The sequence below is a fragment of the Nelumbo nucifera genome, chromosome 1, assembly GCF_055504915.1.
Source record: "Nelumbo nucifera cultivar China Antique chromosome 1, China Antique-T2T, whole genome shotgun sequence".
NCBI lineage: Eukaryota > Viridiplantae > Streptophyta > Magnoliopsida > Proteales > Nelumbonaceae > Nelumbo > Nelumbo nucifera.
In genome coordinates, this window is record NC_142649.1 from 199007421 (window position 1) to 199027604 (window position 20184).

General features: G+C 37.7%; 1 protein-coding gene across 1 annotated transcript; it reads left to right on the plus strand.

Annotated features, from left to right (window-relative positions):
- The first annotated feature begins 12786 nt into the window (after window positions 1-12786).
- Window positions 12787-18567, plus strand: LOC104602369 (squamosa promoter-binding-like protein 7). Its single transcript, XM_010266030.3, has 3 exons — window positions 12787-14204; window positions 14578-14696; window positions 17950-18567. Exons 1-3 carry the CDS (start codon window positions 13558-13560, stop codon window positions 18393-18395), a joined length of 1212 nt encoding a protein of 403 aa, XP_010264332.1. The 5' UTR covers window positions 12787-13557; the 3' UTR covers window positions 18396-18567.
- Window positions 18568-20184: the final 1617 nt, after the last annotated feature.

The window sequence follows — 20184 nt, forward strand, 5'->3', positions numbered from 1 at the left end:
TCGTCTTTGAAAATTTTTCTCAAAATAAGGAAATTTTCCTTTTACGACAGATGTTAAAGCAAATCTATCATTCCCCCCACCCCAAAAGAAAAGGTTTTGTTATAAAGAAAAATATTGAAAAGGTTTTCTCAAACGATGTATCCTGCAATAATCCGTAACTTGTATATCCTAAACATCTCTCTGACACGTTTGACATTTGACAAGCACGCTGCATGGATCATAAATTGATCTGAAGTTTCGAAGTGGGCGTCATACTCCGTTTCCATTGAATTTTAGATTTTAATTTAGGGAAAATGACGGTTAAGCCCAGGGTGCTTAAAGTACTGTTATCGAAATTGAGTGTGGACTATTGGCATTTATAGTTCTACAGTGGAAATCAAAAATTTGCATTGGGCCTAGTCGTACTTTTCCGATTAATTTATTAAAACTTTCTATAATATACATATTCCTGGTAGGAGTGGATTCGAGCCGAGCCAAATAGTATGAGGCTCGAGCCCGAGCTTGGTTCAAGAAAAATATTTTATAAAAATAAAAAATTATATATAAAAAAGTATTTTTTATTTGATACTTAAAAAATTAAAAAATATAATATTCTTATTATATATATTATAATAATTAATCGAACCTATAAAAGCTCGATTGAAACCAAGTCAAACTCGAGTAACTCATAAAGAACTCAGCTCATGGCCACCCCTAATTCTTTGCTTATTTAACCAACTTTTTTTAATATTATTATTTTCTCAACAAATTAAAACTTAAATCATGGTCTTGCTACCGGAAGAATTATGGATAATTGTTTTTCATTTTCTATAGAAGTCCATTTTACCATCTTCACACATGTTAATCCATGAGGCCATAGAATTCAAGTTGGAAAGTATTGAGGGAATCCGATTCAACGGCATTGTATTTAAGCCAAAAGTAGGCTGGGTAATTTCATATTTATTCAGTATTGGGCTTACCTTGACCTGGCCCATACTCCCTTCTCAAGTGACATCATCAGATAAATACCTCCCTTCCAATCAAGATATATTTGTCCTTGGTATCATGCAAGGGTGAAAATGCAGGTCCATCAATCTAAGATTTACTTGGAAGGTCTATCATACTAAGATTTACTTGGAAGAAGAGATTCAATGACTGCTAGTGAGGAAGATGCAAACAGGATTGTTTTCCCACTTGTGGTTTTTGATTATGCAACTAATTTTTATGGTCATAGTCGTATAAATGTTTCTGCCTCTTCCTTTACAATTTCAATGGTTTTATTTAAAAATTTAAAGAATTATAAAGGGTTAAAAATGTCTCTTCATTGATTCTATCAAATTAAATGGCTTCTTTCTTTTCAAAGGAGAGGTTTTAGTCCTATTAAAAATAAGAGGGGAAGTGTAAGTATTTTTCTTAAAACTTAAACTCAATTTGGAAGGAGTACAAATACAAATATATACAATACAAATACATACAAAATATATAGATTAGGAGAAGTTTAGGCTTAGTCTGGAAGGAGTACAAATGCAAATATATAAAGTGCAAAACTTTGTATTTTTGTATTATTTTTTATATATTTGGACTGTACATATTTATATTTGTACTATTTCCAAACTGAGTACAAATATAAATATGTACATATTTAGACTCAGTTTGGAAAGAGTACAAATATAAATATGTACAGCATAAATACATACAAAATAATATAAATAATAAGATTTTACACTCTACATATTTATATTTGTACTCCTTCCAAACTCAGCCTTAAGTCTTTTACCCTAAAATAAAATAAAAGTCTCTGCTGCATTTTAATCTAATCAAATTTACATAGAAGCAAAGGCCTTACAGAAAAGGAGACTCGATTATTTGAAACTTTCAACCTCTCTCTCACTAGGAATTGTCTTAACGGAACTGGAGGCCAGGACTCTCCTCAAACTGTACTCTTGTAATATTATGATCTTATTTGCTTATCTATAACAGAACAGAATTTAGGCCCATCAATCCTGTTCTTACGAAGACTCTGGGATTGTGGAAAGCAAATATAACTGGAGAATTAGTAGCCACCGACAATGGTGTATTAACTGGTGAATACAGTTTATTCAAATTTTCTTGGTGCATGTGTGATTAGGAATGTCTTTCACTTTCATAAGTTGAGTTCATTTTCAATAATGCCTTGCTCTAGCCTCTTTAGGAGTTATTACTTCTTTTTGGTAGTCCAATTACATGTATTCTTTACCTGTTTATGCATTCATAGCACAAGATTTTACTACCCAAGCTGGTTATGTGTTATGTATTCATCATCAATACATGGCAGGTTTCATCATTATAGGAGCCTTGACAGCAATTTTTTCTTTAGAGTCCATTTGATTTATAGTTGGAATTGTAATAAAAATCTTTTAAAATTGGAATTAGAATTGGAATGTTCTGTTCCTATAATCTGTTTGGTTCAAACAGAAATGGAAATGGAAATTGAAATCAATAGGAATGAGATTTCATTCCCAAAGAAGGGCCAGGGAATGACCTTTTCTTCAAATGGGGGACTACCATTCCAACAGGTAGAGATACAACGGACTGCATGCCATGTCTGTATGGGTCATATCAGACTTGGGGTTTCAGGTCCATGAACCAACATGACACGACACAATTGAACAGATTGTACCATCTGCATCCTGTGTTCCAACATGGCCTAACTTAGCATGGTCCAAACAGGGCCTTAGTTATAGGTGCAGAGCCAGGGGGACCTAGGGGAGCCATGTTCCATGTATCCCCACTTGCGACACATTGTTCCATGTACATTTCCCCTCCTCCCCCCACTCCCCATATTTATTCCTCCCCTCCAATTCATCATGAAAATTTTCTAGTTCCGCCCCCTACTTAGTTATATACCAGAAAATCAATATGGCTATTCATAAGCGTTGGTGGGTGGTTCAGCAAGCAGGGGATGTTGCTGGGCCTATCACAAAATGCCATGGGTGGTTCGAACTCTTTGTTTATGTGTACATGGATGACACAGTGTATTCTGATTGGCTCAATTACATATTTATGGACCGGGCTCGATTGAGACTTTATCAAAATTTGAATGTGCCCGGCCCGAAGCCCAAACCTGAAACAATGTAAAATTTTCATGGCCGGAGCTTGAAGTCTGGCTTGTTAATAGATGTTATTACGAGTTGGTTTGCGATGCTAATTCTTACTTCTTAGGTCTGCCACAAGATTGGATTCGAATTGGACGCCTATAAATAATAATTTGCATTATCTGAACATAGTGGCTGGCTGCATAACCACTGATAATATCCCATGCCAGCATTTGCTCCCCACAGGCACTTCATCGTACACACTATCCATTGGGAACATCTATCAATGACAAGTGTTTATGGTGAGTCAGGATCTCCTGCCCACGAGAACTCTGCCACGCCTATCCACAATACATTATCCCAGTGAATTGGGAATATCCCCCCTACATAATATTATACAAAGGATAAGATGTTCTCTATGTATGACGGCGATAAATGTGGGTAGAATTTTCGTGGGCACGAGATCCGGACTCATCTATGGTTCAGTTAATCGAATCATGGTCAATTTTTGCAAATCAAACTGGTAGTCCAGTACTACCGGTTTTTCTATTTCTCTAAACCAAAACCGAACCAGTACCACCAGTTAACTGGTTCATTGATTTTGGTTTTTGATCGGTTTGGTTCTTCAGTTTTTTATATTTATAATATATATAATATAAATATATGTATAATATTAAATTATAAATATTAATATATAATATATGCATAAATAGATTATTATAAATATAATATATGTATATATTTAGATATATATATATATATATGATTATATATTTATATATAATATATAGAAAATATTTGACATATTAAAAATATATATATAATATATATATATATATACCGGTCAGTTTAGTTAACTGCCAATTTTTTGTAGGTTCACCGAAAGCTGAACCAGTTCTTTGATTTTTCAATCGATTCGGTTCAGTTTTTTGTTTTTTCATGGACACCCTTAATGACAAGAATAGGAGATGTTTCCAATGCATGCTGATATGTGCATGTGGGGCGCGCTCTGTGTGGGTGCCAATGTGAATTTGGTTGTGAATCATATGTAATTTATGATTGGTATGGGTAGGGGTGTCAATTGGACTGGATTTGGTCCAATCCGATTAGTCCAATGTGAGTCCATTATAAATGGACCAGGTCCAATCCAGTCCAATGAATTAATTAGACCAGGTATTGGCTTAATCCAACCCAATCCAATATAAATTTATTATGGACGGGCCAGATCCAATCCAATCTAATAAATATTCTGGACTGGGTTGATCCCCTAGGTATGTGGCGTTACCGTTGATTCAACAGTCTGCTATACAACCATCCTGTCCAGCTAATTTGGTCTCTTAAACATAAACATCACCAGATATTCAGATTCAAATACATTCTTGACTGTTGGGTTAAGATTGAACTCCGAGTATACCATTTAATAAATTAAATTAAAAATGATCAAAATTTTATATACAAACTTGAGAAGAACGTGAACCTTTGACTGTAGTAATATACAACATTAAAACCAATACTCAGATTGACTGAAGATGGATCTAGATTTGATCCAGCTAAAAATGAACGAAATTTGGATTTTGCCTTAAATCGGATTGGATTGGATTTGAATTTAAATTTGAATATGGATATTCCGTGCACCCTACCAATTCTTCGAAATGTTTACCTGGTCCAACCTTTTTAGTCAGGTATTAACCTGCAATTGATATTTAATCAAGTAAAAATGAACGACTGGATCGGATTACTAGGCTGTTGGACCCATGGCCTATACACATCTCTATTCAAAGACACTCATGCAAATGCAATTGCACACCTATTAAGCTATTATGGAGATGGAGGGCTACGTTGCTCTTAAGTCCTTTTCTGTCTGACCGTGGATGGGCTGATGGGCATTTCATACATCAGCCACAGTTGGGGTTTGGGCCTTGCCCTGGTCACAAGCTTCCTTAATAGTCAATCAATGGTCAATAGTCAATACCCAATCCAGCCCCTCCCCATTCCCTGCTCCATCATCACTGATAAGTGATAACCAACCTGGTCCAAGTTTTGGACAATTTTAATATTATTCTCTAGGTGTAGCTAGCTTTCGTCGTCCCCTCGCATCCTGCAGGAGAGAGAAGAGAAGACCATCATTCTCCGTCATCAATCAGTAAACAAAAGGGGAAAAGGAGAAAGGGAAAAAGGAAGAATTGTTGGAATTCCTGATGTTGTTGCCAAAATATAAATATTAATGGTATTGTACAAATAGAAGTAGCAGGGGGAGGGGAAGGGGACGATTGGGTTACACTTGATTCCCATCAATCCACAGTGACCACTAACACAACATTTTTAGGTTGATGAACAAATCAATGACGTCAGTGTATGCCCACTTTAGACAAGAATCTGAATTGCAAGTTGCTCCACATAATCTACTTCTCCCAAAAATCAAGTAATGTCAATATCAAATCAGGCCTCTGCAACTTGCTGAACAAATTCCATCAACTCAACTCATTTCCTTTCAACTTTCAAGTATTGAAAGAAGCCGTAGGCCAGTCGTCGCAACTCACAATAAGGCTTAAGGCTTAGGCTTATTGTGTTTTGGTTAAGTGCACAAAGAATATTTTCCGTCATGCTTTCGGTAATTCGTTATTTCTTATTTGGCTTTGCCCCCCTCCTCCACTTTTATTGGGTTGGGACAAGACGCAAGACTCAAGAGTGCTTTAAGTGGAAATGGGGAGGGTGTCTTTCGGTCTTCCTCCAGCCTTTACTGACACTCATTAGTAGGTTTCCGAGGTCTGCCACTTCCATTATAATTATTTTTTTTTTTCGCCTAATTAAATTATATATAGCCATGTTCCCCGGAGCCCCGACTGTCTACTTCCTACTTCCAACTTCCAAGACAACAGGTCCCGGTCCTGGAATCACTTGTCAATGGGCCCTGGCCCATTTGGTCTATGGGTTGACCCAGTCAATCCATTGAATTTCATCTCAATGAGACAATGACCACAAAAACTGTTTAACTATACCAGTCGTGTTCATGGATTCGGGTTGATGGGTTTTGGGTGTTACCGTACAGCGTAATTGGGGGGGAGGGGGGTCAGGATGGGCCTCAAAATGTTTAGGTCCAGGCCGAAGCCCATCTATATGATGAATGACTGGTTGGGCAGTTGAATTGAGAGAGAATCTTGAGGTACTTTTTAGTTTTAAGCATGGGGGAGAAGGAGAAGGAGAAGAAGAAGAAGACAAAGAAAGGAGGTCTGAAGTCTGGACTCTGGAGGGGAGTGTACCAAACTTTTTGTGTAGGAGGATGTACACACACATTACAGCTTATCAATTATCATTGTGCTGCAATGTATTGAAGCATCTGCATCTATAGTTTCCTACAGACATGTTAATGGGGACGTAGCGGCGTTTCCATCGTGGGTGACAGGGAGGTAGGGAGTGAGGGTGGGACCCACTAAAGTTGGATCTCCCTTTAGCCAGTCTTGCATCAAGGAAAGACCAGTCAGCAGTCACCACCCTTGAAAAGTCAGAGAAATAGGTGGAGTGGGAGACCTGCTACTGCAATGCAGGGCCCCACCTTGATTTAATTTGATTGCAACCTATTTCCTACTCTTGCCCCCCTGGGCTGCGTTTCCACTTACCAATACGTGCATCTCTCTCTCTCTCCTCTTTCTAGTTTTTTTTACAGCTCACAAAAGCCCAGAAATCAAATGGGTCTCTCTCTCCCAGTTATAAAATTAAAATTGAAAATGCTCGATTTCAGAGCCTCGCCTTCCCATTTTTCCAAGTACCCTCCCTCCTCCGTCAATTCACAGAAAAGAAGAAAGCAAGCAAATATGAACCATCAACACAACAACCACACACACAAACCAAAAAAAAAAAAAAAACAACCACACACACAAACAAAACAACAATAAGGCTGGTGTTTAACGAGCCTTCCCCACCATCCATTGAGGAAAAGATCAAAGAAGGAAAATTAAAAATTGGTTAGTTCTTTATTTTTTATTAAATATAACAAGAAAATAAGAAGAGTTTGGAAGGAACAGTGAGAAATCCAATTGCAATTTTGTACCTCAATTAATTTTTACGACTATAGTTAGTGAAGCTAACTTCGTATGTATAAGCAGATATTAATTTTATTATAACTTGCCAGAGTAGAGAAGTAGCGTTAGAATTAGAGACAGAGGTGTCGGACAATCTGCAACAGTGTTAAAAAACGGAGTCATTGTCTATGACTCCACCAGAGTGCAAACACGTAGCTGGTCACAACTCACAAGTCACAAGAGAGAGAGGATGCCCCTGCCCTCAAAGATTGAATTTGACGCTGTCAATGATAATATTGGTATGGTCCCCATTTGATTTGAGCAGCAGTTCAAATTAACATCTCCAGTTGCCCCAACTTTACGCAGTAGCCCAGAGGGAGGGGCAGAGCCAGTGCAACAGTTATTTTATAATTTTATTTTTATTTTTACCGGGAAGAGATAAAAAAAAAAAAAAGGAGAGGACTAGAGGAGCTCTTTTTTAAAAATCCACGTGTCATGTCCCTGTAAGTTCAAGTACAAGGTCATGCTCTACCCCTGCTTTTTAGGAACCCCTGCATGGCTGCATTCCTATTTTTTTTTTTTTTTTTTATCTTTCCTTTCAATTTTGAAACTTTAAATAGCTTCCACTCCATCTACCATGCTTCCATCCCTCTTTCCCCCTACTATGCTTGTGAGTTGTGAGCGTCTGAGCGATCTCATTTCATTTCACTTTGATTTTCTTTTTTTTTCTTTTCTGATTTAATGATATCCTCAGAAAAGGGCGAGAGACTGAAGGATATATCTAAACTCAATGATACCCCTGCAAGGAAGCTGAGCACCGTACACGTGGCACAGAAGCAGGGCTGTCGTCAGACTTATTATTGATCTCGCTGGGTCCCATGCTGTGCTGCGAATAGTTCAACAGTCTGTGCATGAAATCAGCTGATTTCTTTTGTTCTTAGCGGAGATGAGATGGTTTGAGGATTGAAATGCGGGACCCACTGGAACTGGGGAAGGTGGGGCCTATTAATAATAATACAGGATACAGCTTCGTATTCGTATGCGGCCTCCGTGTCGGTGTCAGATGCACATAGCACTCTGATAGCAGAGGTGGAGGGGGAGGGGTTCCCAAATAACCTACCCAATCGTACGCCGTTTAGGTTGTGTGTGAGGGGTAGTACCATTTTACTGTAGGTTGTAAAAATTGGCATTGTCATTGTGGGACGAGCTTTTTTTTCCTCTTTTACGCTCTTCCTCCATTCCCTCTTTTTACCATTTTACCACAAACAACGCCCAATGCGTGGATTCAGGTCCCCTGTCTTGCCATTTCTAGGCACCCCCCCCCTCTCTCTCTCATCCATTCCATTGTAATGTCTTCCCTTCAATCTTCTCCTATTTTAATTATTCTTCATTTTTGGATGAAACTTAATGTATTTTCGCCTTGCTTCTAACCAACCAAAATGAATAGAATATGTCAATCCAGTCAACTTTTGCTGTAGGGAGATCCTCCCGTCGGACCCTTTCAAGATTACGTGTATGGCCACTATTATTCCGGAGCTTTATTTACGGTTTGTGTTGTATTACTATTAAATAAACAAAAATAGGAGGAATAATAGATGACAAAAGGAAAAATATATCAAAGAAAAAAGTTTAGGCTTCCAACTTGAACGTGTATTAAACTATATTCATAATTCCCTATTTTTCTATACAATGCACTCTAAAGAACATCCAAGGTATTTTGAATAATCCTTTACAATGCACTCTCAGTGCGTGTCTCTCTCTTCTCTCTCAATTCTGTAAAAGGGTTGTTTCCTCTCCCCTCTATAAATCACATTCTGCCCCTGAATTTGGCATCAATTCATGGTCAGATGCATTCTCCTATACTTTGGGCCTAGAAAATTTTGATCTGGGCTGATTGGTACTTCTCCCTTGTTTGCCTACAAATTAAGGCCCAGTTTTCCGAGACTTAACTGAAACTGGTAACAACCCACAATTTTTCATCTAAGGGAATTAAAACATCATTATAGTAAATAATAATGGATGGTAATAAATCGTAATCCACTTCAATTGGTGAAACAAGTCAAGATTTATGTCTAAATAGCATATAAATTTAACATTTTGAGGCCAGACCCGACTAACTTCTCATCACGTTCAACCCGACTTTGAAGAATAAGCCTCAGTTTCGAAGGAGTACAAATATAAATATGTAGAGTGTAAAACCTTGTATTTTATATTATTTTGTATATATTTATATTTGTAGTCCTTTCACACTGAACCTAATAGTTGATTGAAGATTGAAAAAAATATACCAATCAAACCAACATTTTAATTAAACAATGATGAAAATCTGCAATTTTGTTGGGGCGTATAGGTAGACATGCATCATATTGGTGATGGGTTCGGATATAGTAGGTACGTTAGGTAAGTATAATGAGTGAGAACGTAATAGTTGTGTGACACATGTCCCAGTTAATGCATCTTTCATCTAAACGTTTTTACTCCGTTAGACAAAAATTATCTATTATTTTATTATCTTTGTCAAAATAATTAAAAATAAAAACAATGAGAAAGGAAAACCTAAACATATTAAGAATTGTGACTCATTTACGTTTTTATTTTTTATTATTTTTTATTTTTAATTATTTTGACAAAGATAATAAAATAATTGATCATTTCTATCTAACGGAGCAAAGACTTTTGAATGAAAGGCATATTAGCTAGGACATGTGTCATATAGCTATTACGTGCTCACTCATTATGCTTACCTAACGTGCCTACTACATCCAGACCCATTAGGGACCCCCCCCCCCCCCCCAATATGCATCCCAATAGGTGTTTCAAGGTCTAACTTGATCTAGGGTAGATGTGCCTTAAATTAATCCCATGAATCGAATTGAAAAAAATTAAAAAGAAAATATAAAATCACCCAATGGTACTAGGTAATACGTTGGATATTTAGGTAGGTGTTTGGCATCGATGTCGTTTTTTGAGGAAATGACACCATGTAGATATCATATCAGAGAAAACGGTGCTTCAAACAATACTCTCTTGTTTGGTACCATTTTCTAGAAAAACGATGCATTGCTGCTAACGTGCAATGATGTGGCATCATCTTGGACGTTAGATAATATATACCATGTTGAAAATGTTGCTGCAAACATTGGTACCAAACAAAACTAGTGCTATTTTCTCAAAAAATAGCCTATGTGGAAACACTGGTTCCAAACAAAAAATAAGCACAATTTTTTCTCTACATGCGCAACAACGATGCCAAATACCTACTAGAACTTTGTAATAGTAAAAAGATTCTTACTTTAAATTGCTGAAACCTCCCCTTAAGTTTATGACCGTTGTTGAAATCTCTCTCGAATTTTAGTAATTGCAATCACTTCCCTTGGACTTTCTGATATAGTTGCAAGTACACCCCTTTTTAGAATCATCTAACAAGAGCCATGAAAATGTCAAAAATACCCATGCATTTATCATTGAGGCTGGTTGCTATTGGAAGAAACAATACAAACAACAAAAAAAATATTTGAATTTAAATAGTAGTTTCAATCAAGGTTTTTAAAATCGAATCGGTCAGGGGGGCCGGTTCCTGGGTTGAATGGTTTGACCATTTGAACAGAACGGGCAGCCTGTTTTGACAAAAATAAAAATAAAAAATGACTAAATTGTTGGACAATTCGAATGGTTTGACCGCCCGAGTTAGTGGCTTGCTGACCAAATCAACAGTTTTTTGTGAAAATAACAGTTCTGGGGTAAAATGGAACCGATCACTTGACCGGTTCCCTATTTTTTCAATCCAACCATCCGGTCCAATCCGGTTTTGAAAACCATAGCTTCACCTGAGTTATTGATATGAAGGACAAATTTAAAAAATAAATCAATTTTAGAAAAGATATATTTGGTGTAATGATTCATATGAAGAAAAAATATGGAAAATAAATATTTTTGTCAAAAATAACTATGTAGATATTTTGAATATTTTCATGTCTCTTTTATACTGTTGATCTACTTACAACTATGTTAGAAAGTCTGGAAAAGGTGATTGCAATTAATAGATTTGAGAGAAGGTTTTGGCAACAACTAGAAACTCAAAGATAAGTTTAAACAATGTACCCTTTAAAAAATAATCGGATTATAGTGAGGTGGTTCAAATTGTGAATCAAACACTTTTTTTTTTTTTGAATATAGTCTAATTAGGTTTTGAATAGGAAAATTCTTGTTCCCTTTTCTTTTTTTTTTGGGGGGGGGGTTCTGAATGTCCACATAGAGAGGTTCTTTCCAAAGTGTTTAGGCTGTAAGAATATGCTTGAGAAAGATATGACTTTCCGTGGGGCCAGTATTCAAATTATTTGATTTATAACCCACCACCTATTCCCTAACTTTGGCCTTCCAACGAATTCTTGCACATGGTGGGGTCGGCCCATCACCACACACTCCTCTCTCTCTCTACAATGAAAATCTAGAGAGATATGAACTGAATTTGGGCAACTCTTAATTGAGATAGTTGTCATTGAATATATGGCATTCATGGTTGCCCCGACGAATGATGACATACCATATCCAATATCTCCATCCAACACATTTAAGACGTCCCCATACTGCCACCTCAACAAAAGAACACCCCCCTTTCCTATCTGTATTCGTTTGAGATCTGACGTCAAGGGGTTAGTCTGCAAAAAAAGAAAAAATAGGCTCAACGCCCCACCATATCCAATATCTCCATGTCAACCACGTAATCTAATAAGATTTTTTTAAGCATAGGTGACGTGGCCTTATTATCCATTACTAAAAGGATCATTCCCTTCTTTTTCAAAGGAATCGAATCCGAATGTTTTCCTTTTCCCCTAGATGGTATTCATTGAAGAAACACAAATAGCAACGTTATCATCCCTCCACTACTCGACCCAAATGAGATCGGTGGTCTACATAAAACCAAGTGTTACCTCATAAGATATTAAATATTCCACGCCTCGATCTTGGTAAGCTAAATAGATAAAGATCTAAAATGGGACAACAAGATGAAGATGGAGTCCACCTTTGGAACTTACCTTTTCTTTAGACTGTTTTTGTACAGGTTTTCTTACCTTTTCCATAAAACCAAACACAGTATTACGAAAAACAGTAATGAAACATTGACACTGACCTCCATTTAAATTCTGAATTTCATCAAGTCTCGTCCGGACTCCGGAGAAAGCTGGAGCATGGTATGCTATTATACAACAAAACTGGTGTGACGTGAGAAATTTTAAGTTGCCAAGTGTAAGAAAGAAAGGAGTAGTTACCCCACATGCATATACACTATACTGTCTTATCCAAATTAGGATACTAATACAGATGGGGGTTAGGTATTGCTGCTTGCAGGGAGGAGTTGGATTCCATGAACATGATATATATTTATAAAAATATTTCATCGGGTCTTCACTATCTTGCATTGAGTTGTCATCACCATACCCACCTGACCAGTGACCCCTCCTCCTATCCTATGCTATAGGGACATAGCCAGTCATTCCTTGATTTCAACGAGGGCATATAAGGACATGCAAATAAAATAAACAAATAAAAATTGTAAAAAAAATGACTGCAGGTGCAGGAGTTCTTCCTTTCTATCTCTGTATAAAGATATATATATATAGAAGAGAATTATTATATGAAAATAGAAAAAAAAAAAGACTGAACTGCCAAGGATTTGATATGGGATATAAGCTTTTCAGAAACAAGTGAGGGTGGGGCGCTGTAAATGCCCCCTTCCCTCTTCTGTCTTGTCATCTCTCCTTTCCCCCCTCTCTCGCGCTCACACAGTCACTCATCATCTCCTTCCACTCCTCTCTCTCTCTATTTATTTCTCTCTCCTCTCTTCAGTCCTGTGTCCACCTGACTACTGACTTCTCTTTCCCCTTGGATCATTTCAGTCCACGTGTCCGGCCCCACGTCTCACCCTTGACCCCTTCCCTAGTTTCCTTTCCCCCACGAGACCGAGACCGAGACCGAGACCGAGACCGAGAGACCTCTCAACTCAACTTCTCCTGTAGGCTGTATTCCCCTGATTCCCACTCCCACGTATCGCCTCTCCCCTCACTTATCTCTCTCTCTCTCTGCTCTGCTCGTCTCTGCAGCCTTTTCTCTCCACTTGAACACTTCACGCCCATTGGACCATAACACAGAACGAGACACTTCCTGCTCGCCCTCTCTATCATTCTATCTCTCTCCTTCTGCGTGTACAGCTTTTCCCTTAAAAGGACTTGACCTTACTGGAGGAGAACTCAACACTGAACAGCCAAGCAGCAGCGAACACCAAAACTGCTGCTCTTTGCCTCTCTTCCTCCTTACACTCACAGACAGAAATATAAGCATTAAGCATTAGTTTCTACTTTCATAAAGACAACAAACAGATCCCCACCAATAGACTGTACTGCAGCCTCGTAGTAGAAAAAAAGAAAGATATATTAAGGAGCAACAAGAGGACGCGAGAGAGAGAGAGAGAGAGAGTGAGGAGGGTGATGGAAAATGGCGGAAATGGATTATTCAGCGGCAATGGAGGAAGTGGCAGAGGGCAAAATAGTAATAACGTCAATCACTCGTGGGATATTTGGGAGCTGGGGACGTCTCGGTTCGATTGGAGCAACAACTCTTTCAACGCAGACGCTGTAACAACGACAACAACGACCGCAGTAGCAGCAGCAGCAGCAGCAGCGCATGCTATAATGTTTCCTCACCAGGGGGACAATGCGCACCACCACCACCACCTCCACCACTATCCGTCTCTGTACGCCACTGCGGCTTCCCACGTGCACCCTGATCCCCATCTCGCCTGTTTGAAGTTAGGCAAGCGACATTACTTCGAGGACGGTACGCCGTTGGGGGAGCGCCACGTACCTGGCTTCCCCATCGAGAAGAGGGGCAGATCCTATGATGTCGGCGTTGGTGTTGGCGGTCCGTCGTCGTCGACAACCGCGGCCGCTACTATTGCTGCTGCTGGAATGGGATCCCCGGTAGCGGTGCCCAGGTGTCAGGTGGAAGGCTGCCATGTCGCGCTTTTGAATGCCAAGGATTACCACCGGAGGCACAAAGTGTGCGAGATGCATTCCAAAGCGCCTAAGGTGGTGGTGCTTGGGATCGAGCAGCGTTTCTGCCAGCAGTGCAGCAGGTGCCTACTTCAACTCCATTTCTTTCTTCTTTCTCCCTCTCTCCTGCTCATTCTTTACAGTCCACACCTTGGATGTAACTGTGCATTACACTTCGTTTATTATTAATAAAAGTTTTTCATTTCTTTTCTTTTCAAAAAAAAAAAAGAAAAAAAGCTTTTAGCTTTCAAGTTTCAATTCTAAAAATCAGGATTACAGTTCCCTTACTTTGCAGAATCCTCAGATATTTTGCCGATTTATACTCTTGATATCGTCTTCTTCATTTTTTTTTTTTGGTTCATTCAAATCATTCGTTAATTTTTTCGTCCTCTCCTTTCAAGTGGATTTCTCGGGGTTGTTTTGATCTGCTTCTTATTTGGGTTAGGATTGGTGTAGGTTTCATGTGGTATCAGAGTTCGACGATTCAAAAAGGAGTTGCAGGAGGAGATTAGCTGGTCACAACGAGCGAAGGAGGAAGAGCTCTAATGATTCTATTTCCAGGAACCAATCTCAAGGTTTACTCTTCTTTCCTTTTTCTTTGTTGAAACTGGTAGAAATGAAGTTAAGCTTAAAATGATAATTCAACCGTATTTACTATTTTATTTTTTTCAGAGCTCGAATTGCAATTTAATCATGTTTGATATGGGTCTGATGCCAATTTATGAATTTTCTTTGAATGTTGACCTTTAATTTTGTGTTTACTATTAAGAACATGCTATGTATATGGATTATAATATACTAGATTTTATTGCGTTAAATTGAAATTCAATAGAACAAGCTAGTTCAAAAAATTAGCTCTCTTAGCAATTACATGGTTGTCTTATTACTTGTTCATTATCAATGGTTCAGTATCTCAACACAAAAAACGATCTCAAGAAAGTTTTTTCTTTTCAAAATTCTGTTAAAACTTTTAATCATTAATGGATTAACAGGTTAAAGTTTGGTTTGGAACCACTGTCTATGCTTTTACTCTTGTAATCTGATTTAGAGCATTTGACCATCCTATACTGCACATTTCTCGGTTTCAAATGTACGAAATATTCCTGACTAGCAGCTTTGCCCATTACTACATTCCAATTACTGTATACTGATAACAGTCATTGATTGGTGTGCATATATTCTAATATAAAGTCAGTTGTGAACAAATGCTGATGCGCTTCTCTTTGTCTTTGATGCTTCATGACCTTTTTTAGCTTCACAATACCTTACGACATGACATTTATCACTTCTTACCACTAAAATTTGGCCTATGATTAGTTTTGTACATCAGTTTTTTTGAAGGGTTCAATTTGAGGGTTTTGTAAGGTGAATGAAAACCATAAGAGGTGAGGGGTGGGACGGTGGGTTTTGACTTTGGTGCCAGCAATTATGCCCTTTTTTTTCTGATCAAGCGGAGGATGCATCCCAGATGCTAAGATAGATATAATTTTCTTTCCTGTCAATAGAGGCAATTAATATCCTTTGACTTTTGTGTTTGTTTGTGTGTGTCTGTGTTGGGGGAGGGGGAGCTCACTTGAAAATATATTAAGCCTTTCAACTTGTTTTAACCATTTATACTATTTGTTTAGGACACTCTTTTCCTCAAATCTGCATCATGGCTCTTCTCTTCCGTATTGGGTGGGGGACAAGGAGACTGTAGAGCATCTTGATTTTTATTGATAGAACATCTGGTTTTTGGTTTCTAAGTTTTCCTAGTTTCTTTTCCTCCACACAGGCCTTGGGGGTTTAATAAAACAATTAAGAAAAGGGAAGTTTGTGTAGGGGAAATCAATTATTTTCATGTATTTGGCTAAGCAAAAATTGCCGCCTACTTTCTCTCATTTTCAGAAAACTGATGTAGCTGAGAAGTCAATTGAGATGGATGACCTATGACTGCATTAATGAGGAGTAGCCTGGGCAAGTGGGAGGGTCTAGGATAATTATCATCCATTAATAGAAATAAATTTAACAAAAATCACTGTTTTCTTTGGTATGTTTTTTTCCCTTTTTTATTCAATGAATGGAGGCATCACAGGTTGAAAAATTTTAAAATCAAGTCGGCACAAACCAATTAGTTCTTCTGTTAAAATTTTATTTAATATGTGCTATGTGGATCTTGCAATTACAAGAATATAAATGAAAATTCAACGCCAATTGATGATGAAGAGTTACTTTAAAATGATTATATTCCGCACCTCAGTTTATGCATTGATTTCGAAAGGGAGATTGAAGTAGATATTGTCTAGAGAACTCAAGGAAGGTGGTTTGAATGAGTTGCTTTCCATTTGTCGTGTGATCTGTTCACACCGATCTAATTTAAGGGAAATTTTGTAATTGTGTTTGTAAATCTGAACTGAAAAGAACTGAACCGAAAATAATTGTGTTTGTAAATCTGGAGATAGCCTCAATGCATGGAAAAATGGACAAGTTAGGCCAAGATTATTTAGTCATGTGCATGGATATATATTGATTATAGAAGCAATGAGTATGAATTTGGTTCATGGGTTCTTTCATGGATCCTTTCTTCATGTATGGTACCATGAGAATTTTTATCTTGCTTTTTAAACTTCTATTAGGTTTCATTTTCCCTCAGAATTGTTACTCTGCATTCTTCCACAGATTTTTAGTTCCACATGTAAGATATAACAATTTTTGAAACTTGTATATCATAATTGGTTAATACCATGTATTAGAGAGGAAAGTACTAGTGAGGGGGATGGTCAAAGTGGAGTTTTATCGTTCATGCACCTGACGAACTGTGCCATGCCTTGTCAAGTGATTTGTGGAAGTGAAAACATTGACAAAGGTAATATCTGTGGAACTTAAATTTCATATTAAAGTTGGGCCATGAGAAATATACAATTGTTTCTCATGAACAAAGTCCAAGTGTTATAAGACTTCTTCAACCTTAATACACTTCTAATTGATGAAACTAGTTAGTGCTCAACTATGTGGCTTTCCTGTTGCTTTAGGCGTGAGAAGGTTCTGAAGATTTTCCTTGTTAGCATATTATTTGCTAGAGATGGAGCATCATGTAGGATATTGCATTGCACTCTTTTTCTAGTTAAAAGTGATTGTTGCTTTAATTAGTTCTCCAAATTATGTATAATCTATTTTTTTTTTCAAAAATAATCAGAGAACTTGTTTGGGAATCCCTCTAATTGTGCATCTTTTCTGGTTCCCTGTGCTCGTCATTTTCCTTCATGTGGAAGCAGCTATAACACTTGCATCAACTGAAAATGGATGTGTTCATTGAAAGCTTATTAAATTGGTCGATTCTTCTGTTGGGTTGCCAATACACTGGGATAAAAAGCTTCACTTTTTATCCCCGTGTTTCCGCCTGTTTTATTTATAACTCATTCTGCCAACTTATAGAGGGCTAGAAATGCCATCAAGCCTTGTGCATATCTTTGAACTAGGATTTGAAAACTGAATAGTTTAGCAGAATATACTTCATTTGTTCTACATCAAACTTGGCTTAATCTTCTCCATATTATCATAGCTGTTCTTCTGGGGATCATTGCAATTGCGGTTACGATGATCTATTTCGTCCATTTGATGTTTATTTGATTTTCATGATCTTTGTGCTTGTTCTCCAGGCAGCATTATGATTTAGTGCTTGTTTCTAGAAAATTATGGGTTTTGTTATTCAGCCAAATTTGAGTTTCACCTTGCAGTCTCTTTGTAGCTTTAGATTTTTCAGTACTTTTTTTAGTCGATATCCACATTGCAAGTAGGGAAGTAAACACAGTTTTGATCACTGATGATTAAGCTATATATATTGTGTAGAACAAAAATCAACGGGTGGAAGATTCTCGTGCATATCATCGTCGTCAGGACGTGCTCTCTCTCTTCTGTCATCCAAGTCTTCCTCCTGGATTTCTCCATCTGACCTCTCCTCTCGGTCTAGTGCTGCACTACGCGAGTTGATTGCAGAGAATCGAGCAGCAGCCCTCGCCCGGCAGCTCTTTTTGGACAGGGCCTGGCACCACCATGCGATGGATGAGTTGGGTGGCACCCAACCAGGAATAGTGCCTCACCCTCACCAACACCAACCATTCCCGGAATCAACCGAGTGGAACAAATTCCAAGACGGTGATGCCCATGTGACATTAGACCTGATGCAGATGCCAAGCTCGCCTTTCGGCTTCCTACCTGGCAAGACAAAGTCCAAGGAAGAGGAGGATGAATGCTGTGAGATATGGAAGTCTTTGGAGGGAACTCATGTCATCTGAAGTTCTTTTTTCATTTGTTTATTGTTTTTTCTGCTTCCTTCTTAATCGTCACTGTTTGCTTATTGTGTTATGTTCCTACTTTCATTCGGAATTTCTGATGAAGTCTGAACTTTGAACCACATTGCATCTGATGAAAGAAAGGGGGTTCAGAGAAGGGACTTTCCATATACAAGATGTGATTTATCATGTGTCCATCCCTCCATAAGCTGCATTCTATCATTTTAGTATGGATTTATTGTAAAAATATATCTCATTCTGTCAAGGTGGGAAGGGATACGAAATCGAGCACTATACACTCGATGAAACTAAAGCGACACTACCAAAGGTTGAAAGCATTCTGAAATTCTCTAGTCATTCTTTTTACCATTAATGTCAGATATATACTTGTAATCCGTTCGATGAATCCGGCTATTCTGTTATGTGGAGTGTAGGTTCAGTTCCGAAATTGATATTTTTCCTCAATGGTAACAATGACTTTTACTTTGTTGACTCTAAGGTATAAACTAATGACAATTGTGCATCTGCCATTGTTAAGATAAAACCTGGCAATATTAATCATCTCTCTGACCTGCAGAGCGTATAATAAGGCCTCTCAAAGTGTAGTCGCTTTCAACAACTTTTCGGAGATCAGACTTCAGTGTACGTCCCTCGTGGGAGAAATTCTCTTCGATTAATATTGAAGAAGCAGAAAAAAAGAAGTTACAGTTCATAATTCGCAGGGAAAGCAGTTGCTGTTCATTGCAGTTGGGCTGGGAATTTTGAATAGGAGTTTTTTTTTTTTTTTTTTTCAAATTTTCTTTGCAGAGTTGAGCTTTGAGTTTTTTATTTTAATTATTATCACATCCTCGACGGTGTTGGAGCCTAAAAATTTATTTTTCTTTTTAAGTAATTAAAAAAATGTAGTGTTCTCCCTGGCATATAATCTGGTTGATTATGCTAGTTGGGTTGAAGTCTTAAGAGATAAAGAAAATTTTGTATGGGTTTTCCTATCTTTTCCTTCATTTCTCTACCTTTTCCTTCAAACCAAACATAACCTAAAAGAAATTCTATCCAAAATTTGCTAGTGATGATGATCCCAGCATTTTTATCTGATTTATCGTATTTCAAATAGGGACTTTCCAACCAATCCAAACTTGCACTAACTCAGCCAGCCAACAGTATAGGTTCAATCTGGAAAGAGTACAAATATAAATATATAAAAGACAAATACAGACAAAATAATACAAAATACAAGATTTTGCTTTTACACATTTGTATTTGTACTCTTTCCAAACACAGCCATAACGACAATGAAGATGACAAATTAATGAGAATTTCTGAACCCAAGGACAATAAAGAATGGTGAGTCTCCTCTCTCTCTCTCCCCGTTTAATTGATCTTGGATGGAAATCATTTAGATATAATTTTACAACAATTCTTCAATTCTTCTTAAATAACATCGAACACGAGAAATTTAGTTACACCACATGGTTTGATTGTATGATGGTAGGCAAAATTTTTTGTAGTCACCTAACACTTGTGAATATGTGATCTAAGGACATTGTGCAAATAATGCATGAAGTTAATATGTTGTCTCCCCAATCCGACTAATGTCCCCACTGATGCACAATTTTCTCTCATTAATCACGTGCAGGTCACGTGTAACCTGCAACTCCACATCAGACCTGACGCCAACATTACCCCACACTAACTTCTAGAGGACCTCCACGTGCCTCTCCAAAAAGTATTGGCAATAACACCCCTGTTGAGTCAGGAATGGTCGTCATAATAGAAACTGCAGAGAGACTAG